Source organism: Herpailurus yagouaroundi, unplaced genomic scaffold (genome assembly GCF_014898765.1).
Source record: "Herpailurus yagouaroundi ecotype Mexico unplaced genomic scaffold, PumYag 141, whole genome shotgun sequence".
NCBI classification, from domain to species: domain Eukaryota; kingdom Metazoa; phylum Chordata; class Mammalia; order Carnivora; family Felidae; genus Herpailurus; species Herpailurus yagouaroundi.
Window position 1 is genome coordinate 66,482,118 of NW_024412396.1, and position 23,445 is coordinate 66,505,562.

General features: G+C 50.6%; 1 protein-coding gene across 1 annotated transcript; it reads right to left on the reverse strand.

Moving 5' to 3' along the window:
- Nucleotides 1-1,602: 1,602 nt before the first annotated feature.
- Nucleotides 1,603-22,095, reverse strand: LOC121032237 (corticosteroid-binding globulin). Its single transcript, XM_040478142.1, has 5 exons — nucleotides 21,991-22,095; nucleotides 14,277-14,905; nucleotides 7,514-7,784; nucleotides 3,471-3,618; nucleotides 1,603-2,024 (listed from the first exon to the last, which is right to left on the reverse strand). Exons 2-5 carry the CDS (start codon nucleotides 14,884-14,886, stop codon nucleotides 1,839-1,841), a joined length of 1,215 nt encoding a protein of 404 aa, XP_040334076.1. The 5' UTR covers nucleotides 14,887-14,905; nucleotides 21,991-22,095; the 3' UTR covers nucleotides 1,603-1,838.
- Nucleotides 22,096-23,445: the final 1,350 nt, after the last annotated feature.

Consider the following 23,445-nt stretch of genomic DNA (forward strand, 5'->3'; position numbering starts at 1 on the left):
ATCCAAAGCAGGCTGAGCTGTCAGCACAGAGCCCGACGCGGGCCTTGAACTCATGGACTCTGAGATCATGACCTGAGCCGAAGTTGGACGCTTAACTGAGCCACCCAGGCGCCCCTTGTTTATTTCTAAGTGTTGTATTTTTTTGGTTGCTACTGGATTTCCTCCTCTGTTATTTGTTTAACTGGTTATTTGTGTATATGAAGGTGCTTGTTTTTGTGTGTTGATATTATATCCTGACAGCTTGTTGAATTCTTTTGTTACGTGAGTTTCTTTTATCCCTGATTTACTAGGGTAATGCAGGTACATTACATGCCTTCTGCAAGTAGGCATGTTTTTTCTTTTTTTTTATTTTTTAAAAAATGTTTATTTACTTACAAATATTTTTTTTTCATGTTTATTTATTTTTGAGAGAGACAGAGACAGAATGTGAGTGGGGTAGGGGCAGAGAGAGAGGGAGACATAGAAGCAGAGGCAGGCTCCAGGCTCCGAGCTGTCAGCACAGAGCCTGACACGGGGCTCGAACTCACGAGCTGTGAGATCATGACCTGAGCCAAAGTCGGATGCTCAACCGACTGAGCCACCCAGGTGCTCCTTTAGTGTTTTCTTATTAAGATGATGGCTTGAGGATTCAGGTCTAGATATACCTTCCATATACATATGAAAGGTATAAATATGCATATTTAAGGAAGTATTCCTATTTCTCAGGATATTCCTATTTCAAGATATTCGTATTTCTCAAGATATATACTTACCTATCCATTCGTTATCTATCATCAATCATCTGTCCAGCTGTCTTCCATCTATCTATGTATCTATCTATCATCTATCTTTTATCTCATTTAATGTTGTTTGCCCCAAACCAGGAGGGTAAACCTCTTCCTCTGGGAACGTTTCTCTAGCGCCCTCTACTGACAAAGCTTAATATCCTGTCCAGATCCGTTTTTGCAGAGCCGCGATAAAGCGAGCATTTGGAGTTTGCAGCATTAAATTGGTAACTATTTTTGCTTTTGACAGTTAATTATATTTTAAAGATGTTTAAACGATATTTTATATATATTTGCATATTTACCCTTTTGTATGGGTCCAAATTTCCATTTAGAATCTTGTTTCAGCCTAAAGAACTGCTTAAAAATTTTCTTAGCGAAGGTGGCAAACTTTCTCAGCTTTTGTTTCTCTAAACAGTCAAAAAAAAATCCTTGATTTTTGACTTTGTTTGTGAAAGATTGTTTTCTTTGTTTTGCTTTGCTTCTTTTTTAAAGTTTATTTATTTATTTTGAGACAGGACGAGAGATCGTGAGCCGGGGAGCGGCAGAGAGAGAGGGAGAGGGAGAGAGAGAATCCCAAGCAGGGCATTCAGGGCTTGATCCCACGACCGTGAGATCATGACCTGAGCTGGTATCGAGAGTTGGACCTTTAACTGATTGAACCACCCGGGCACCCCTCTTTTTCTTTTTTAAAGGTGTTATGATATGTGTGTGTGTGTGTGTGTGTGTGTGTGTGTGTATTAGTATTTTAAAGATGTCTTTCTGTTGTGTTTTGGCCTGCATGATTTCTTCTTTTTTAGAAATAATGTCACACTTACACAAATTTACAAAAACAGTAGTGTTTTCATATGCCCTTCACCCAGCTTCCATGTGTTGCATAACCAGAGCACAATGACCAAAGCCAGGAAAGTACAGCGGCACAATGTTTCGTTATGGTCAATCCCAGTTTGTCACCTGCCCCACTACAGAAGAGCCTGGAGAAGACTGGGGGGCCCTCCCCCTGCCCAGAGCGTGTCTGTGGGGTCCCTGACGCGCAGAGTCAGCCGGTGCTGGGACTCCCCGGGGGACGCCCTGTTAGGTCGGATTCATAACCCTGCCCAGGAAAAGGCTGCTCCACGTGAAGTGGTCGAAGATCATGACAATGAAGGGCCGGTTGATGTGGACGGCAAGGGGCTCAGACGCAGCGTTCGGCGTGAGCCCGGAGGGGGCAGCCGCCTCCAGGCCACTCTCACTCAGCTGCAGCATAGCCTTGTGGACCACCTGTCGGGGAGGGGGGGGGCGGAAGGTGGGGGTTGAGCACCTGCTGTGTGTTGGGGGCTTTCCACACCTCGCTTTAAACCCTCCCACCCTCGGTTTGTGGTGGCAAAGCTGAGGCTCAGAGAGGGTCGCTTGCTGGCTCCCTAAGTGGCGGCCCCAGGATTAGGGCCAACATCTGTCCACCTCCGGAACCCAGGTGGCACCTAGGCTTCTTCCCTAGAGAGTGGGCAGGTGGAGCCGGCCGCGGGGAGTTTAGGGGGCTCATGGTACTAACTGGACTTCGGTGTCCACATCAGGCACTCCTTCCGGGGTCCTGGGCGAAGGGGGACCTTCCTCCTCCACCCCACTAGTCACATACTAGGGTCCAATTTATGCAAAGTGCTTGGGCCGGCCCAGGGTGGAAAAGGGACCGTTGAACGGTCTCTCGTTGTGATCAAAATTAGGGAGAATTTCTGAAATCAGCAAAATGCCGGGGTGGCTCGCGTCAGGAGCCTTAGGTAGGTCAGAACTGGCTAATAAACAACATCCGAGGGGACGGTGCCTCTCAGCAGCTGGACAGCGAGGAACCGGAGGCTCTGAGAAGCTCCGTAAATAGGCACACGTAGCTAGGAGGAAGCGGAGCGGGGCCAGGGAAGCCCTGGGGTTTGTCCTGGGAAATGAGGTTTCGAGTGGAAGAGACCCTGGACCAAATGTCACGCCGTTAGCCACGAGCTCTGTGGCCGTGGGGGGGTGGGCGGGGGTCATCTACCTTTCTCAAGACAGAGAGGCTGTTCCCCCGAGAGATTGGCTCAGGTCAGGGCTGGCTGACTCAATCCTTCACGGTATGCGTTTTATCCAGCACATACTGCGTGCTGGAGGGAGGGGCTGCTGCCTCCGGAGCTCTGTCCTGTCCCCTGTCTGGTTTTGTCACCCACAGGACTGTGAGGTCCCGTGGGGGAAGGGCCCCATCAGAATAGCGCAGGCATACCCAGCGTCTAGAAGTTTGGGGCACAGAGTGGGTGTTTAATACTTATGTTCTGGAGTGACCAGCAGAACACAGAGCTGATGGATGAAGAGTCATGAGTGTAACGGGTAGACGGGCCGATGTGATTTCACTCAGACGTTTCCCATTTCCCTGGTCCCTTCTTGGTACCGGCCGTCCCTTCTTGGTACCGGTACTTGATGGCTTGGTTTCCCACCCTGTCCCCCTCTGTGTGGCCCGGCGGAAGGGGCACGCGCCTGGGCTGCGACCCTCCCTTGTCACTAGCTTCCGTGTAACCTTAGAGACATCGCATTTCCCTGTGGAGCCTCCGTTTGCCCTGTTGTAAATAAAAGTAGGGGCGTGGACAAGACCCGGGGCTCTCAACCTGGGGCTCAAAGACCCGTTCGTGAGTGGGCTCCGTGTTGCTTATTATTATTTGTACCGTGAATTTGGGGGGCTCTAGGGAGACCGGCTCTAGGGATATTTACCTTCGACGCCTTCAGCTGGGCCTCTCGGGTGATGCCGGAGAAATCCACCCCGTTGTTGACCAAGTCTGCAATGCCCATGTCCCTCAGGATGGCCCCGAGGTCGTAGTCTCCAGAGATGGACACCTTTGGGAGGTGTAGGTCCACCTGGCTGCTCGGGGGGCAGGGGGTAAGCAGATGGGGTTAGACTTCCCCTCCCAGGCGACTTCCGTTTCCTCTGTGACCCCTCCGGACCCTGCCTCCCAGCCGGACACACTTTTGGGGAAAAAGAGAAGGGACAGAACAAGAGGCAGGCTTTGTCTCTTTCGCCATCACACGCATGAGCTTCCTCTCTGGGCCTCTGAATTGCTTGATCTTTTCTTCTCGGCTCTTTCTCTGAGTGGATTCCACCTGTGGTACAGCTGGGCATTGAAGAAGAGGGTCCCTGAAGAAGTCCTTGTGGTCCCCCAGGCACCCCCTGCAGAAAGGGAGGGGTGGGGGAGCACCCTGGGAGCACGGTCCTGGCCCCAGCATTGCCACTAATGCTGTGTAGCTTTAGCTAAGTCCTTGCTTGTCCTCATTTAAAGAGCGAGACAGCGCAGGGGCAGGGCCGTGAGGGCACTTCTCTCCTAGAGGGGAATCAACCTGGTGGATGTCTTCTAGCTTCTGTATTCACATCCAGTGCCTGTGTGTGTGTGTGTGTGTGTGTGTGTGTGCGCGCGTGCACACACACACACACACACACACACACTCACTCATGCAACCTCAAGGAGTTGGAGCCAACATCTTCAGTTTCCAGATGGAGAGAACTCAGGAGAAGCTGAAGAATTTCCCCAAAGTCACACCACTGGGAAGCAGCAGAATTGTGAAGAGGTCAGGACTAGTTGCCTCAAAGCCCCATTGCCTCATGGGAAGAGGGAGAGGGAAGGAGAGGGGGAGAGAGAGAGAGAGAGAGAGAGAGAGGAGGAGGGCAGAGGAAGTGGGTGGGGGGGAGGGAGGAAGGAGGGGCAGGGAGGGAGGGAGAGAAAGAGACAGGGAGGGAGGAGGGCAGAGGAAAGAGGGAGGGGGGAGGGAGGAAGGGGAGGGAGGAGGGAGAGGGAAGGAGGGACAAGGAAAAGAGATGGAGAGAGGGCTCTCACGAGCTGTGTGTGGGGGCAATGAGCCTTCCCTAGGAGGTAGGAGACAGCTGGACCCTGAGGGGTGCTGCTCCAGGGAGGGGGGAGGTGATCATTGGAGGGGTGAGGTGGGAGAGTGGGTGACACAAGCCTGGAGGTGAGGACCCCTAGGGTCTGACTTCTAGGACTAGCAGAGCGTCATGTGGATGGAGTAGAGAATTCCTGCCCAATCAAAATTCTGCCTTGGATGTTTGTTTAAAAAAAAAAAAAATCTAGAAGACAATAGTATGTGTTTTTGATTAATGTTTTTTAAGCTGAAGTGTTTTAGTGAAGAGCTTATTTTTGGCGTAAAGAGAAAGATTATCCTTCTCATTTTCTTTTTTTTTTTTTTTAATTTTTTTTCAACATTTTTATTTATTTTTGGGACAGAGAGAGACAGAGCATGAACGGGGGAGGGGCAGAGAGAGAGGGAGACACAGAATCGGAAACAGGCTCCAGGCTCTGAGCCATCAGCCCAGAGCCCGACGCGGGGCTCGAACTCACGGATCGCGAGATCGTGACCTGGCTGAAGTCGGACGCTTAACCGACTGCGCCACCCAGGCGCCCCTATCCTTCTCATTTTCAACAGAAAAGGAGCCAGAATTTGCTTGATCCACGGTGCACAACCACCCCCTGGAGCCACCGTTCCTGAATTCCGGGCTCCCTTGGAAGGGTGGGGGTGGGGCAAGTGAAAGGGCGAGGAGGCAGCGAGGGATCCCTCACGTTGCCCAAGCACAGGTTCACGGTCGCACATACCCACCCCACTCCCCCCCCACCCCCCCCCGTGGCCATGCGAAAGGTCAGGTGCGAGGGGTCCAGGACTAAGGACACCTCTGGGGCCCCGCGTAGCGCTAGGGCATCTCCGGGAACCACGGAGCTGACCACACGGCTCTTCCCGGCTGGAGTGAGGTCAGACCCCAGGCGTCCACGTCCACTCGCAGAATAGGACTCAACTCTCCAGAAGCCCCGGCCCTGAGCAGCTCTCTGAGGCTACGACTCGAAATAAAAATAACTTGAAACCATAAAACCCAAACCCCGCGCATGTATTAACGTAGCAGAACTTCTTTCTGGATTTTCTGCCGGCGAAGCTCTTGGATTACAAATTTCATTCAACTAGAATTTGTCTCAGTTTTTGCTGCTGTTGCCGCCTGGCCCTGTGGGTGCCCCGGGACGCGGCCTCCTGGCCGGGGTTTGTGCCATTTCCTGTCCCGTGCACGCTCTGGGTGGCCCTTCCGCTGGCTGAACTTGCCCTCGGGCTTAACACACAGTTCAAGTGGAAAGCAAAGCAATCCTCCCTTCCCTCAGCATCGAACATTTACTTAGCTCCTTTCTGGTCCCGCGAGGACAGAACTGACGTCATTGTACAGTATTAATTCCAGCGGAATCTGTGTTTCCGCTCTCGAATGCATGTCCTTGAACTCCGTCTTTTGTCCTACCCACCTTCTATCCTGTCTGCTTAGCCTAGTACATGGTCTCAGCTGCTGCTTCCATTTGTGTGCATTGAAAGAGGGGCGCCTGGGTGGCTCAGTTGGTTAAGCGAGTGACTTCGGCTCAGGTCATGATCCCACGGTTCAGTTCGTGAGTTCGAGCCCGGCATCGGGCTCTGTGCTGACAGCTCAGAGCCTGGAGCCTGCTTCAAATTCTGTCTTCCGCTCTCTGCCCCCCCCCCCGCCCCGCTCACATTCTGTCTGTCTCTCTCTCTCAAAAAAAATAAACATTAAAAAAAATTTTTAAAAAGTTATGTGTATTGAAAGAGAGAAAGAAAAGAAAGAAAGGAAGGAAGAAAGAGAAAGAAAGAAAGAAAGAAAGAAAAAAAAAAGGAAAGAAAAGGAAAGGAAAGAGGTGACATCTGTTCTGGAAGCCTTCCTGACTACTCCAGACCCCAGTGTCCCCTTCCTCCCCTGCGTCCCTTTTGCCCTTACGGTCTGCACCGCCCCACGCACCGCCAGGGCCCACGCTGATGGTGCTGCTCGGATTGCTTGCACCCAGACACAACTGAAATCTCACGAGAGTGAGGATCACGTTCAAGAACATCTATCCCCTCCTCCAAGGTGACCATAATTTTGATTGCCGTCTGACTCAGAGGTGCCTGGGGGGGGGGGGGGAAATGTGTTCATTCGTCCATTCATTCATTCATTCATTCATCATGCATCATTCATTCCCAGCTCCCATGCTCAGTCAACCCTCCCTGAGTGTGCACCCCTTGCGTGGGCCTCAGGTTGGGCACGCGTTGGCTGGTTGTCCCCCCCCCCCCCTGGCCCGTGGGCATATACACCCCTCACCCCTTTTCCCTTACTCCTTTATTACCTATCTAGGTCCTTACTTTTTTTTTAAATTTTTTAAATATTTATTGATTTTTGAGAGAGATTGAGAGAGAGAGAGAGCGAGCCAGAGAGCTGGGGAGGGGCAGAGAGAGAGAGGGAGACACGGAATCCGAAGCAGGTTCCAGGCCCCAAGCTGTCAGCACAGAGCCCGATGTGGGGCTCGAACTCACGAACTGAGATCATGACCTGAGCTGAAGTCGGACACTTCACCGACTGAGCCATGTGTTGGCTCTGGGATGAAGGAAACGGTCATTTTGGTGTATTTTTTATGGGGTCTCTCAGGAGTGGTAATCGTGCTTGATTTCAGGGAAGCAAGATAATAACAACGGGTAAGCGAGGGGCCGGGGAGAGTTGGGGAGCACAGTTTAAGCCAACGGTGCAAAAACGTGATCACGCAGAAGGTAGCTGTTAGCCTCCCAGGGACGGGGCACCTCGCTCTGTGGACCGCCCCAGCGTATCTCAGTGTCAACCGACAGGTGGATGAACAGGTGTGACCTCTCGGTCAGAGAACCTCAGGCCGTTGGGGACCCAGCGGACCGGAAAGCCATGAGCCCCGGGGGGCGGGTCCAGGGGGAGGGCAAGGGCTTACCTGATGGTCAGCGACTCAGACCACCTCTGAATGGTGTCCCTGCTCAGCGCGGCGATGACTGTGTCCATCTTCCCCTCGTCTGGGAGGATGAAGAAGACGGTCTCGTTGCCCGTGTAGTCCAGCTGTACCAGCTGGCAGGGGAGCACCCGGTCTTTCAGGTACTTGATGGGGCTCGACTGGACCATCGTGGGCACGGTCACCACGGTGCTCTCGTTCACATAGAAGTTCTCCTCCCTGGTGCTTTCCGGGTCGAAGGGCTGTGCCCACGTGCCTGGGAGAGGAGGGAGGGGGAGGGCAGGAGTCAGGCCCGTGAGAGTGGGTGGCAGGAGAGCTCTAGGCCGGGTGACGGCCCCCACCAGGGAGGCGGGAGGTTCCCGGTAAGGTACGAAATCCCCGGCACTTTTGAGCCCGTTGTATCCTCCACCTCTTGGCACGGACTGAGGGTTCACTCTGTTCCTGAGCTGCTAAAAACAGGAGGAGGGAGACAGAGGAGAATGCTGGCCCTTGGATTTGGGGGTCGGATTCAGGAAACCAGATTTTGCCTCCCACCCGAGCCCAGAGTGGATCCCGGATCGGAGGGCTCTGAAATCGTGTCGAAGGGAACTCGGGCTGCGAAGTCGAGGTCAGGAGTGGGGGAGGTTTGGGGCAACGGACCGCCCGTCCCGTCCCCGCGCCTTGACGCCGGCCACAGAAGCCCAGCAGGCACCCTGGCCCCCCGTGGACCGTGCCCACTCCCCCGAGGGCCACACCCCATTTCCTGCGGGCAAAGTCAGGATACGATGCCCTTGAGGTCACAGGCTCACACCAGCGGCTGGACTCGAAGCCCTCCGCCGTGTTCCGCGATGGCATCCCGCAGCCTCTCTGCCTGCCTTGTGATGGGGAGCTCACGACCTTCACGGACCAGACTCTCCACCACTGGTCAGCTCTTAACGGGAAGAAAATTGCCCCGAGAGCCAAAGCCCGCCTGATCGTGAGGCCTGTCTGCTGAGCCCCTTCGACCCTTCTGGGCTCATTCCAGGCAACCGTGAGTCCTCTCACAGGTGACAGAACTCTGGGTATTTAAAGACGTGGGCAGATCTCGCCAGGGCCTCCGGTGCCTTAGGTTAAGACTCTCCAGGCCTGGAGATGACTGGGGACCCTGCATCCTGGGGGTCCCCGGTGTCTTGGATGCCTTCGGCCTGAAAGCCCCGGCGCCCTTGTGAGGTCTCTGTGTCCCAACTGAGGCTGCCTGGAGGTGGCGGCCAGAGCAGAGGTCCAGGCAGGCCTCTCTCCATCCCGCCACCTGCAGGATCTGCGGACCACAAGGCCAGAACTCTTGTTCTGTTCAGCCTCAATCTCCGTGAAGGGCTCCTAAGGGAGGCAGTAGGGAGAGGTGGGCGGAGGTGGGGAAAGGGCCGGGTGGATGCGGGGCCTGGAGCCTATGCCCCGCCCCCTCCCTGGTGCCTGAGTGTGATGTCACAGCCTGGCTGTCTCACAGCAAGGGGGATCATTTGAGGGCTTTCAAACCATCCTCCAGAGGAGGCCTGGGACCCCCTGGACTGAAGGCAGTGGTTCACTTACTAAGTGGTGGTTTACCTGTCCGACTTCCAGCAAAAAAAAAAAAAAAAAAAAGTGAATTTTTTCAGGGTTAGGTTTTTTCTTGGGCACAAAACAAAATACAGAATGGGGCCCGACCTCTACGTTAGGGGATTTTTTTTTTCCTTGAAAATTCTCGGGCCGTGAGAACTCGGGGTCGGGAGACTTAAGAATTTATGGGGGCGAACTGGGGAGAGCAAAAGGATGATTCCTGCAGAAAACCTTCTAACGATATTTTTTTTTTTAATTTTTTTTTTCAACGTTTATTTATTTTTGGGACAGAGAGAGACAGAGCATGAACGGGGGAGGGGCAGAGAGAGAGGGAGACACAGAATCGGAAACAGGCTCCAGGCTCCGAGCCATCAGCCCAGAGCCATCAGCCCAGAGCCATCAGCCCAGAGCCCGACGCGGGGCTCGAACTCCCGGACCGCGAGATCGTGACCTGGCTGAAGTCGGACGCTCAACCGACTGCGCCACCCAGGCGCCCCAACGATATTTTTAATGTTCTCACAAAAAGGAAAAAAAGCTGTCGAGAGAGTCCACCAAGTAAGGAACATGCCAGGGACACTTTGCCTGCCCTGAGTTTAGTGACGATAGCTATGCCACTGCTCATTGCTACTTATTATGCCGGCCTTCTGGAAACATATTAGGGTAGCCCCAGCTTAAACAGGGGCTTGCCACTTAGTTTGGCTGTGTTCCAGAAAATCTGTGTACAACAAAGCAGCACACGCCCCTGTCGGCTCTCGCATTCAGATTTCTATTTCCAGAGCCGTTCGGATTTTATCGCCAGGAACTACTCTTTTCCATCAGCTCAGTCCCACTGTGGTCGTGAGAACATTGAGATACTGCCAGATGACGTCACCAGATGACGTCACCAAATGACGGCTGGCTGTCCCACCAGCCCCCTCGCAGGCCCCGGAGCACCCCTTCCCCCGTACCTGGGTTTACTACACTCTGCTTCCAAGGAAGTGCTGCCAGAATCTCTTCGCAACCACTGTTGAGCTCCTGCCATGTGCCAAGCACTGTGCAAAGGCACTGGGGCCTCCAAAGAGACAAGGATACCAGGCAGGAGCACACAGTCTGTGGGAGAGATGGCCTGTGGAGTTTGGGGGAGCACTCGGAAACCTTTCTGGGCAAACATTCCCAGAGTCCTTGACCCTCCCGCGATTGAGTGCAAAGAACACGAATGGAAACACCAAAGACCCTGAAGGACCAACTAATATTTGACAAGGGAGCCAAGATAACTCAATGGAAAAAGATAGTCTCTTCAATACCTGGTGCTAGGAAAACTGGGTATTCATGCAAAAGAATGAAGCTGGACCCACCTCCTACACCACATGCAAAAGTTAACTCAAAGTGAATTAAAGATCGGAAACCATAGGGCGCCTGGGTGGCTCAGTCAGTTAAGCATCTGACTCTTGACTTCGGCTCAGGTTATGATCGCGCAGTTCGTGAGTTTGAACCCCACATCAGGCTTCGTGCTGACGGTGCAGAGCCTGCTTGGGATTCTCTCTCTCTCCTCTCTCTGCCCCCTCCGTCTCAAAATACATAAATAAACGTAAAAAAAATCTGAACCCATAAGGCTAGAAAACATAGGGAAAAAGAAGCTCCCTGACCTTGATTTTGGTGCTGACTTTTTGGATATGACTCCAGAATCGCAAACAACAAAAGGAGAAATAAACAAGCAGGACAAACTAAAAAGCTTCTGCACAGCCAAAGATAACAATCAACACAACGAGAGGCGGCCTACAGAATGGAAGAAAACATTTGCAGACTGCATATTGGATAAGGGGCTACTATCCCCAATATATAAGGAGCTCATATACTTTGATAGCAGAAAGCAAATAATTCAACTAAAAAATGAGCGGAGGCCTTGAATAGGTATTTTCCCACAGAAGACGTACGAATGGCCAACAGGTACATGGAAAGGGGCCCAACATCTCTCATCGCCAGGGAAATGCAATCAAAGCCACATGAGCTATCACCTCCCACCTGTGCGTGTGGCTAGTGGCAAAAAGACGAGAGAGAACAAGGGTTGGTGAGGATCTGGAGAAGAAGGAGCCCTCGTGCCCTGCGGGCGGGAACGCAGATCGGTGCAGCCGATTTTACGTGGAAAACGGTAGGGAGGTTCCTCAAAGAGTTAAAAACAGAAATTCCGTATGATCCAACAATGCCACTCCTGGGAATACATCCGAAGGAAATTCACTCACTGTCTCAAAGAGATAAAGACATTATCTGTACTCCTATGTCCGTCACAGCGTTATTGACAATAACCAAGATGCGGAAGCAACTTAGGTGCCCACTGATGGATGGATGGATGGGTAAAGAAAACGCGTGCACACACACACACACACACACACACACACAGGGATATTATTCAGCTACAGAAAAAAGAAGGAAAACCTGCCATTTGTGATCATATGGATGAATCTTGAAGACATTATCCTAAGTGAAATGAGTCGGACACAGGAAGACAAATACTGTATGATCTCACATGTATGTAGAATCTAAAAACCTGGAACTCCTACCACGTGAGGGGATGTGGGTGTCAGCTCGCCTTATCTTGGGGGTCATTTTGCAGTTTGCGCGTATATCAAGTCATCACGCTGTAGGTCTTGAACGCAGGCAATGTTATAAACTAATTATGTGTCAGTAAAAGTGGAGGGAAAAAATTGCTGCCTTGGCCGGGTCAGCCTCACACCCTCCCGGGAGGGACACCGCTGCCAGGTGGGCCTCCAGGCCGGTGCAGAGGATGGAAGACAGAAGGAGGGGGGCTTGACATGACGGTAAGTCTGTCCAGGTAGCATAGAGCTGGGGGGGGTGCGGTTGGCTAACGGGGGGCACTGAGTAGGAGTTGGAGAGAAGAGAAAAGGGCAAGTGAGGATTCTTTCTGGAGACTATGATCTGGATGAGCTTTGAGGTTGTTGAGAGATACATGTTAAATGTGGTTATTACCTCCCCCCCCCCCCCCGTTTCACTTGCATTTCTTCAAATATGACTGGTTAACTGAGACCGAACCACCTGAGCGCAGGCTTATAAGGTCTAACAAGATGTTTGTTAAAAATGAGGTGTGGGAAGACTGTAGGGGGTGCTCACGAGAAGCAAGGATTTGCCTGAGGGAATCAGGGAAGGCTTCATGGAGGAGGTAACTTTTGAGCCAAGATTTGATGAGTGGGAAGAAGTTTTTGGCGCAGGCAGGTTGGGGGGCGGCTCAGGGGACAGAAAGAGTATGGGTTTTGCGGCAGGCAGAATGGCCGCCCAAATATGCCCACATCCTAATTCATGGAACCCGTGAATCTGTTATGTTACATGGCAAGAGGACATTAAGGTTGCCAATCCGGTGATCTAGAGAGGAGGAGATCATTCTGGATTATCCAGGTGGGCCCAGTATCGTCACAAGGGTTTGCTTAAGAGTGGAAGAGGATGGTGGGAGGGGCAGGGGCAGAGGAGAGGTCATGGTCATGTGCTAACGGGCTTTAAGAGCAAACGAAGGGCCCAGCAGCCAAGGAACGCAGGTGGCTTCTAGAAGCTGGAAGGGCAAGGAACCGATTCTTCCTTGGAGCCTCCGGAAGGAACGTAGCCTTTCCAACACTTTTACCTTAACCGCCGCATGACCCATTTTGGACTTCTGACCTCCAGCATTGTTAAGATAATAAATCCACGTTGTTTTACGCCACCGTGTTTGTGGTGGTTTGTTAGAGCAGCCATAGGGAACTAATTCAGGCTTCCATGAGGACAGGCGTGCTCCCAGACCGGAAGGAACTCGGTGTGGTTGGACACTGTGCACGTGTGCATGTGGGCGTGCTGTGTGCTGTGTGTGTTAAGGTGTGCCTGCGCGTGTAATTGCTCTGTGTGCACACGTGTGTGCGTACAGGTGTGTGCGCGTGTGCTCACGTGCACGCTGTGTGTGTGTGTGTGTGTGTGTGTGTGTGTGAGCGTGCTGTGTGTTGGGAAGTTGGAAGAGGGAACACGTTGAGATGTGAGGCTGGAGAGGACAGAGAAGCAGATGTCTCTAGGCCAGGGTCCTCAGCCTTGGGATGATAGCCACTCTGGGGCAGATATCATTGTGGGGGCTGTCCTGTGCATTGTAGGAGGCTTAGCGGCCTCTCTGGCCTCTACTTACTAGATGCCAGGAGCACACCCCACTGTACCCGCAGTTGTGACAACCCAAAATGTCTCCAGACACTGCCAAGCATCCCTGAGGGTGGAAGGAGGAGGTGGAGATTACCCTGGGTTAAGAACCACTGCCGTAGACTAAGGATTGTAGATTTTATTCTCAAGGATAAGGTATCCCTTGGGGCGCCTGGGCGGCTCAGTCAGTTAAGGGTCCGACTTCGGCTCAGGTCATGATCTCGCAGTTCACGAGTTCGAGCCCCGCGTCAGGCTCTGTGCTGACGGCTCAGAGCCTGGAGCCTGCTTCAGGTTCTGTGTCTCCCTCTCTCTCTGCCCTTCCCCCACTCACACACACTCTCTCTGTCTCTCTCCCTCTCTCTCTTTCTCTCTCAAAAATAAACATTAAAAAAAATTAAAAAAAAGAATAATGTATCCCCAAATTATCTGATCATAAATACGATTGGGGGAGGGGGCCTTGTTAAAAATGCAAACTTCTGGGACTTTCTTCCAGCAGTTTTGCTTCAGTACGTCTAGCATGGGCTCTGGAATCTATAATTTTAACAAGTCCCCATGGTGACTTCTATGAACAAGAACTTTGGAACACCCTGCTCCAAACTGGGGAGGAAGGGCTGGAGTTTGGTGGAGATGGCACTTGGTCAGAGCTGGCTGTGAATTCTGGGGGTGTGTGTAGCCTGGGGGCCATCTGGGGGGAGTTTCTGGGGGTCAAGGGCTGTGTCTGGCTGGGCTTCCAGCCCCTGGCCCGGTGCCCGACTCCCGGCCAGCACTCAGACAATATACGTAGACCACGGGGCGGTCGGACTGTCCACCATTACATGTTTGGGCCTTGAATGAACCTACCAGAGCTTGGGTGAGTGGGTCAATTCTTCTAGGTGTCATTTTGAACATTTGTAAGATGGTATCATTCTACTTTCCTAAGAGGACTGTGGTGAAGACAGAGATTCACAGATGAAAATGTGCTTTGTAAAATCCAAGATTTTGCCCAAGAATGCACCCTGGGTTTTGATGGCTCTTACTGTTCTTGGCAATGGGATGGGTGGGGCCGGGGGGGGGGTACCTTTGAAGAAGATGTAGTTGACCAGGACGAGCGTGGCTGAACTATCCAGCTTCGATAACAAGTTCACAATTTTCCCATGGGTCTTATTTTCGATGTACTCATTGATTTGTCTGCTGGCTCCAGCCCAGTCCTCGAAATCCGTAGCCAAGACCTCCAACCCATAGTAGTGCTTGCTGTCTGCTGAGAACGACTCCAGCAGCTCCAGGCTGCGGTCAAGGAACAAGGCGTTACCCATAGCCATCTCCAGTGTGGCGTCTGGCTCCTTGTGGATGTGGTGCAGGTGCTGAAAACCCTGGTGGATCTCAGCTTCAGATGTCTTGGTGAGGTTGAAGCCCAGGCCCTGGAGAAGCTGGGCCCGTGTGTAGCCACTGGCGCCCAGGGACAACATAGCTAAGGCCATGGAGATGCTCAAGGGAGAGATGAAGACATTCTCGCCAGGAGCTGAAGCCACTAGATGCCTGTATAGGGTAAAGGCAAAGTCAACATTGTTTGGAGCCAAGTCCCGGTGAGGGCTCCTTGTGCTCACATCGGTGTCGGGGTCCTGAGCCTGGACGGTCCAGAGGTCACTGGGGGATAGCCAGAGGAAACAGGTGCACAGGGAAAGCAGCATTGTCCAGGATGGTCCAGCCCTGCCAAATCAGGAACGCTCATTAGACAATGTGGGGCCTCCAAGGCAGTGGGGCATGGTGAAAAGGTGGGCAGAAGACCCCATGGAAGGCCCCATTCAAGCCTCAGTTCCTTCCTCCCCATTGGCTGTGTGACCTGGGGCAAGTCAGGACTCTAGGCCTCAACTTCCTCATCTGAAAGTATGATTATACCTGCTATGATTTATCAAGCACCTACCAGGCGCCCAACGCTGACCTATGTGTTTTGCCTGTATTTCTCATTTGATCCTCACTGACAAACAAATCAAGTAGGTATTATTATTATGATTTGACGTAGGCAGAAAGGGAGGCCCAGGAAGGTTAAATATCTGACCAAGTGATACATTCAAAGAACTGAAAGAAGAAAACTATCAACTAAGAATCCTGTACCTGGCAAAACAATCCTTTCAAAAAAATTTTTTTAATGTTTATTTATTTTTGAGAGATAGAGCATGAGTGGGGCAGGGGCAGAGACAGAGAGAATCTGAAACGGGCTCCAGGCTCTAAGCTATCAGCGCAGAGCCCGATGCGGGGCTCGAACTTGGGAACGGTGAGATCATGACCTGAGCCGAAGTCGAATGCTTAACCGACTGAGCCACCTAGGTGCCTGGGTAAAACCATCCCTTAACAATGAGGGAGAAATCTAGACAGTCCCAGATGAACAAAAGCTGGGGGAGTTCATTGCCACTAGACCTCACCTGTAAGAAAGGCTGAAGGGAGCCCTTCTGGTTGAAATGAAAGGATAAATAAATACCATCTATAGGAAGAAATAAAATCTCTCGTGAAGGTAAATATATGAACAATTAGAAAAACTTGGATTATTGTAATTTTGCTTTCTAACTCCACTTTTTAGTTTTGATATGATTTAAAAGACAAATCCATGAAAAGCAATTATTAGTCTATGTTTTTGGATACACAACGAATGAAGATGTGATTTGTGACTTAAGTAACTGAAAGGATGGGGGGTATGGAGCTGCATAGGAACAAGGTTTTTGTATGCTGTTGAAATTAAGCTGGCATAAATTCAAGTGAGAGTGTTATAACTTTAGGGGGTTAAACGTAATTTCCATGGTAACCATACCAAATCCAGACAGAGAACCTATACAGAAAGAAAACTACAGCTAAATATGGCTTATGAGCATTGACGTAAAAATCATCAGCAAAATCCTAGCAACTAGAATTCAGCAGGACATTAACAGGATTACACACTATGACCAAGTGGGGTTTATTTCTGGAATGCAAGGATGGTTCCACATGTAAAAATCAACCAATGGGCTATAGCACATTAACAGGACGAAGAAAAAAAAAAGACCACGATCATCTCAGTTGATGCAGAAAAAGCATCAACTTTGGCATTATTCCACACAGCCTTTCAAGATAAAAGCATAAAAGTGCTTAAAAAGCATAAAAGATAAAAGTGCTTTCCTGCACTTCAATAAAATTAAAAAAAAAAAACCAAAACATATATGAAAGGCCCACAGCTAATGTAATGGTGAAAGATTGAAAACTTTTCATCTAAGATTTGGAACGAGGCGTGATGCCTGCTTTTGCCTTTTCTACTTAACACAGTCCTGGAAGCTCTAGCCAGAGAAATGAGGCAAGAAAAAGAAATGAAAGGCATCCAAATTGGAAAGGAAGAAGTGAAATTATCTCTGCTCATAGGCAACCTGATCAACATCACAGAAACATGTGGAAAACACGAAAGATTCTACAAAAGCTCTGCTAGAACGAATAAATAAATTCAGCAAAGTGACAGGCTACAAAATCAACACACACACACACACACACACTAATCAGTTCTGTTTCCATATACTAACAATGAACAAGCTGGAAAGGAAATTAACAAAACAATTCCATTTACAATAGTATCAAAAAGAATAAAATACTTAGGAGTTAACTAAGGAGGTATAAGACTTGTGCACTGAAAACTGCAAAACATGGCTGAAAGAAACTACAGAAGGAGATAAATAAATGAACAGACATGCTGTGTTCATGGATTGGAGGACTTAATATTCTTAAAGTTGTCAATATTACCCTAAGACATCTAGTGATTAGATGCAATCCTTATCAAAATCCCAATGATGCAATCTGCAGAAATAGGAAAATCCATTCTAGATTTACAAGAATTCGTAGAGAATCTCAGGGGAACTTGAATAGCCAAAAATAGTCTTGAGGAAGAACAGAGTTGGAGATCTCATACTTCCTGATTTTTACATTTCATATAAAACTGCGAAATCAGGGGCACCTGGATGGTTCACTCGAGCGTCTGACTCTCAATTTCGGCTCTGGTCGGGATCCCAGAGTCATGGGATCAAGCTCCACGTCGGGCTCTGTACTGAATGTGGAGTCTGCTTGGGATTCTCTCTCTCTCCCTCTGCCCCTCTCCCCCGCTCGTGCTCTCTCTCAAATAACAAAACAAAACAAAAAAACACAAAACAAAATAAAAAGACAACAATCAAAACAGGGTTGTACTGGCATGAAGGCAGACATAGGGACCAAATGGAATAGAATGGAGAACCCAGAAATAAACCCGTGCATATACAGTCAAATAATTTTTGATGAGGGTGCCAAGACCATTCAAAGGAGAAAGGACGGTCTTTCCAACAAACGATGCTGGGGGAACTGGATTATCCACATGCAAAAGAATGAAGCTGGACTCTTATCTTATATCGTATACAAAAATGGACCAAAGACCTCAACGTAAGGGAGAAATAAAACTCAGAAGAAAACATAGAGAAAATACTTCGTGACACTGGATTTAGTGATGATTTCTTGGACATGACACTAAAGGTACAAGCAACAAAAGAAAAATTTGACATACTGGATTCTTTAAAAATTCTTGTTCACTCAATAGAGTAGAAAGGCAACCCACAAAATGGGGGAAAATATTTGCAAATACCATCTCCGATAAACGACGAACGTCCAGAGTAGAGAAAAACTCAAGTACAAAAAAAATAAAAAAAACAATCCAATTAAAAAAATGGGCCAAGATGTTGAGCACACATCTCTTCAAAGAAGGTATACGGATGGCCAACAGGCACGTGAAGAGATGCTCACATTGACATCATTGGGGAAATGCAAATCAAAACCACAATGAGATACAACTCAGACCCATTAGCGTGGCTATTTCAAAAATCAAACCGAACGCAACAGCCAAACAGAAAACAGGTGTGGGATATGGAGGACTTGGAGACCCTGTACCTTGCTGGTGGGGATGGTAAATGGTGTAGCTAGGTGGAAAAGACAACAGAAGTGCCTCAAAAAACTAAACACAGAGTTACCATATGACCTAGCGATTCTTCTGAGCATATACACAAAAGAATTGGGAGCAGAGATTTGAGCAGATATTTGTACACTCCGATGTTCACAACGGCGTTATTCACAATAACAACAACAACAACAAATGGATACAATCCAAATGTCCATCAATGGATGAAAAGATAAATAAAAGGTGGTTGTATAAAGAAAACACTCCTGTGTTTCTCCTTTCCTCTTGCCCGACTGCCACGCTTCCGTCTGACGCCAAGTATGAGGGTTTTCCACACCCCGGGCAATTCTCCACCACCAGCTGGATGCCCTACAGTGTAACTCAATTCTGACACTATCCACCCCTGCAGGTGAAGGGCTCTCAGTTCCCACAAGACTGCCCACCCCTGACTTCAGGTGCCAATCACAAGTCCCAGCTTGTCACCCTGTACTTCTGACTGGCTGTAAATCAAGGTTCCCATGACCATCTCACCGGGTTTGATAATTTGCTAGACCGGGCTCACAGAACTCAGGGAAACACTTACTTCCGGTTTATTATAAAGGACAGAATAAGGAGTATGAATCAACAGCCAGACAAAGAGATTTATAGGGCGAGGTCCAGAAGGGTCCCAAGCACAGGAGCTCCTGCCTCTGGGGAGCTGGTGTGGTCAGCACGCAGATGTCTTCACCGATCCAGAAGCTCTCTGACCCCCAAACTATGGGATTTTTATGGAAGCGTCATCACAGAGGCAGGATGGATGATTAACTCCATCTTCAACCCCTCGCCTCTTCCCAGAGAAAGGGGGGGTGTGGCGGTGAGACTGACAATTCCAAGCTCCTGATCATGGCTTGCTCTTTCCTGGACCAGCCCCATCCTGAAGCTATCCAGGCACCTATCAAAAGTCACCTCATTAGAACAACAGACACTGCTACCGCCCAGGAAGTTCCAAGGGATTTAGGAACTCTGCATCAGGAACCAGGGGCAGAGACCAAATATTAGAACGTGAGTTGCTCCCGACGCTCTTACCACTTAGGAAATTACAAGGATTTTAGGAGCTCGGTGTCAGCAACCAGGGGGCAGGGACCGATATATATTCTTTCTTTTATTTCACAGTGTTATATGGATACTGGGAACGGCTGCACAACAGTACAGAGGTACATAATGCCACTGAACTGTACATTTAAAAATAATTTAAAAGATCAATCTTTTGTATATGTTATCACTATAAGAAACTTAAGGAAGGGGCTCCTGGTGGCTCAGTCGGTTAAGCGTCTGACTTCGGCTCTGGTCATGATCTCACGGCTCGTGAGTTCGAGCCCCGCGTCGGGCTCCGTGCTGACAGTTCAGAGCCTGGAGCCTGCTGGGGATTCTGCGTCTCCCTCTCTCCCTCTCCCCCTCCCCCGTTCACACTCTGTTTCTCTGTCTCTCAAAAACTAATAAATAAATGCTAAAAAAAAAAAAAAAAAGAAAGAAAATTAAGGAGAAAAAGACCTACAGACCATTCAAAGATGTTTGGTAAGAGCAATTAAAAAAAAAAATGCAGCCAAGGTCAAAACCAGTAAGTGAACGTTCTACCTGCAGGGCTGCTGGTCCCCAGCTCCCCTGTGCTTTAGGGAGCTACCTGTAATCCCAGTAAAGAAGAAGGAGCAGGACCCCCTGCACTGCCCCGCCTAGGGGGCCCACCATTCTGGAAGGGGGCCGGGAGCCCGCAGTGAAGACAGTACCCCCAGGAGAACGTGGTGCACTCTGATTTGGGGACCGCTGGTCTGTTCTGGAACACCCCGAGGCCCTGGCATGCTCCAAAACCAGCGCTTCGTGAGCAGCAGATGCGACTCCCACCCCCACCCCTCTTCCAGGCCCCTGCACACTCCTGCGTGTCCCCCTCCGTGTGGTGGGACAAGTCCTGCTGAAGTTCCCTGCCCTGTGCTCCCTGCTTCTTTCCTTTCCTGCTTTGACAACAGCCCTGTCGCCCTACCCTCCCTTCTCGGCTGCCTGGCTTTCATTTTCCTGGTCTTGTGGGAGGCCACGCTGCATGAGGAGCCCAGCATTGCTATTCATGAACCAGGTGGCATGCGTGGACTGTTTAAACTCTGCCTCAGTTTCCTCAGTATAATGATAGAGTTGGTAGTAATACCCACCACTGGCCCTTCCCCCTTTGACCTTCTGATTTTCCGGTATTTACTTCCTTGTCCTAGTCTCAGAACACAGTCCACGTCTGGGGCCTGTCACCTCTTCCAGGATTAGCAGCCGCCCCTCCCTGGTGTCCTTGCCCCTGTTCCGCGGAGCCCTCCCTCCCCTCTGCAGACAGAGGCAACTTTTCAAAATTCAAGCCATTGGCCATTTTCCTGCTGAGTGGCTCCCGGCCGTTTCCAGGAGGGGTTGGTCCTCCATAACGTGGCCCAAGGGGGTGGTCATGACTCTGTGCCTGGTGACAGCCCTGCCTCAGCCTCAGATCTGGTCCCTTGAAGTCTGAGCCACAGCACTGCTGGGTATCTCGGCGGCCATCCTTCCAGCACATACCAGACCTTCAGCCCTCTGCCAGGGGACAGTTCCATTGTCTGTGGAGCAGGGCTCTGGCCTGGGAGCTAGGGACAAAGGCGGACCCGCCCCAGTCCTGCCCCGTGTGGCTCCACTCTGCAGGCCTATCCTTCCCCTGCCTTGCCTGGCTCACCTCCTTTTGTCCCTGGGCACGTAGAGCCCAGCCCTCCTCCAGGAGACCTGCTCTCTATGCTTCCTTGTTGTGGCCCCATCACACTGCAGCGAAGTCTCTGCCTTAGCCCCGTCCCCTCCACACCCGCTTGGAGCCCTCCGGGGCAAGGACCTGGTGCGGGGCGCAGCCGGGAGCGGGGCTGGCTTACCCCAGTTACGAGTTCTTGCTTCCCTCCTCTTCCTGTTGTTTCTGGGACTTCAGGCCTCATCCCCTCCTGGGTTAATCCTCCAAGGTAAGGATTAAAACTCTACCCACCTCGTGCGATTGTGAGATTGTCGTGAATACCAGTCACAGCTATTATTAGTGCCTTTGTATGCGGCCTCACTCAACGGGTCGTCCTGGGCCCACTTTACAGATGAGAGAATTGAGGCCCAGGGAGGTAGAGTAACCTGTTCAGAGCTGAGATTCTAAGCCCTGCAGCCTGGCCTCAGAGCCTGGGCCGAGCCCTTCTGCGCTTCTCTACAGGAAGCTAAGTGATGAGGGTAAAATAGCTCTCCAAAAAGTGCCCGGCCGCGTCACAATGCAGTGTCCACAATCGTGGTGACTTTCATTTCATGTCTGTCCCCCTCGTCGCTCGTGTTTGCAGTGATGCTCCAAGTGCACACCCACCGCGTTCTTTATTTTCACAAACGCCCCTGTGGGCCAGGTGCCGTCTCGGGGCCCTCTGCATTTAACCCTCAGCACACGTGGTGTCGCGCACAGTCGTGTTCCATCTGCAGTGGCCCTGCCCCGGGTGGCAGGCGTGTGCGACCCTGCGGCACGCCCGGTGTCCCTGCCCGCATCCCCCGGCAGGGGGCGCTGCCTCGCACCCGTCCAGCCTTGTGCTATTCGGCCGGGCTTAGGAGCCTCGGCCAAGGGACGGATGGGAATGACTCTTAGCTCGGCGTCAACCCCTGCGAGCCTGGAGGCCAGGGGAAATCACATCCGCATGGGTGACCCACAGACTCCGCCAAAGCCTCCCAGCGTCACTGCTCCTATAGCCTCGTATCACTGCCGGCTGCCCTAATGCTCAGTGCCCGTTAAAAAAAAATCACAGAAGATGCAGTCCTGGCTTCGTTCTGGTGGCGGCGGGGCAGGAGCGGGAGGGACGGACGGTGTTCGGTGTTACTCACGGTCTGCAAAGGGCTGAGGCTGCAACCGCCGGCCTAGTCCCGGGCCCCAGGAGGCGTACAGTAAGCCGGCGGGACGCCACCGCTAAATCTTGTTTGCCAGCTTCCCCGCTGGTTAATGGTTAGAGGGGGGCCAGTGGCCTTCACCATTTGGTGGTCCCCTCCCCTCCTACATTAACCAATGGGAGGCTTTTCCAGGAAATTTGAGCAAACACAGCCACGCCGCAAGTTAACTTTCCTCTGCGGGCAGTTCCCTGAATTTTATTTTTAATATCAAAATGTGGCCGCGGTTGCGTCAGTGCCTGTGGTTGCCTGGCGGCAGCTGGCGCAGGAGCCGCAGGTGTCCTTAATTAGCACAATGGCACCCGGCACCTGTGGAGAACCAGGTGCCAAGCTTGGGCTGGGGATGAGTCCTGCAAGGGTTCTGGCTTCCAGGGGACCTCCGTCCGGTGGGAGAGAGGCATGGAATAAAAGCAGCCGCGTGCTTCCCGCAGATTATCTCACTTGCTCTGCACAATGACTTTATGAAGTGGAGACAGATCTTACCACTTTTGTTCAGATGAGGCGACTGAGAGAGCTTCCCTTGGGATTCTGATCCAAGCCCACTCAACTCGAAAGTCTAGCGCCTTCCCTCTTCCCCACATTTTTATTTGTTCTCTTTTGATTGGAAGTGACAGACAACAAACATTTTAAAGCAAAAAAAAAAAAAAAAAAAAAAAAAGAAAACCACCCCCCAAACCATTATATATTGGGTCTCATGAATGAGAGTTCTGAGGGGGTGGGGAGGGCTTCAGGCTTGGCTGGATCCAGGGCTTCCAGGTTGGGTATCATTTCTTGGTCTCTCTTTTTAAAAAAATTCTTTCTTGGCTCTTTTTCCAGCTTTCCTGCTTTAGCCTGTACAGTGTGGGGGCACCGGTAGCCACTGCGGCTGCAGGTTATTTGGTTATCACTAGGTTATTTGATATCAGAAGCAGAGAGACACTTTTTTCTCACTGTTTATATCGGTTCCCCAAAGGACTCCAGAGTTGATTGCTCATCCTTGGCCTTATCACAGCGCCCAGAACAGAGCCTTGCGAAAGCCCAGCAGGTTCCTGTGCCCTCTGCTGGTTGATAACATTATTACTTCCCTTCAGGAATGAGGGGAGCCGTTTCCATGAGTAAAGAGGAAAAAATGCACCCAGGCCGGGTTCTAGAGTTTTGGGGGTGCTTCAATTTTATTAATACTTTTGGTCTTTTAAACTTTTTTTTAATTTATTAAGTCAATTTTGGAATTTATATCTAGGAATTTATTATTTTAAAATGCCTGTCATACCAGTGGTTTTTTGTTTCTGTATTTTATTTACATATTTCCTTTCTTATTATTTGTTTTTCCCCCTGATGAGTCTTGTTAGGGAGCTCTGTCTAGTTAATTAATCTTTCAAAGGACCGGCTTTTAGTTTTGTTAATTCTTCATTTTTTT

Bases quoted from the DNA above. Each gene is read 5' to 3' on its own strand.
- LOC121032237 (XM_040478142.1), bottom strand. From the start codon at position 14,886: ATGCTGCTTTCCCTGTGCACCTGTTTCCTCTGGCTATCCCCCAGTGAC. The intron at 7,785-14,276 runs GTACCCCCCCCC...CTCCTCTCCCAG, and splicing joins CAACTACATCTTCTTCAAAG to GCACGTGGGCACAGCCCTTC. The intron at 3,619-7,513 runs GTAAGCCCTTGC...CCCCCCGAGCAG, and splicing joins TCTGAGTCGCTGACCATCAG to CCAGGTGGACCTACACCTCC.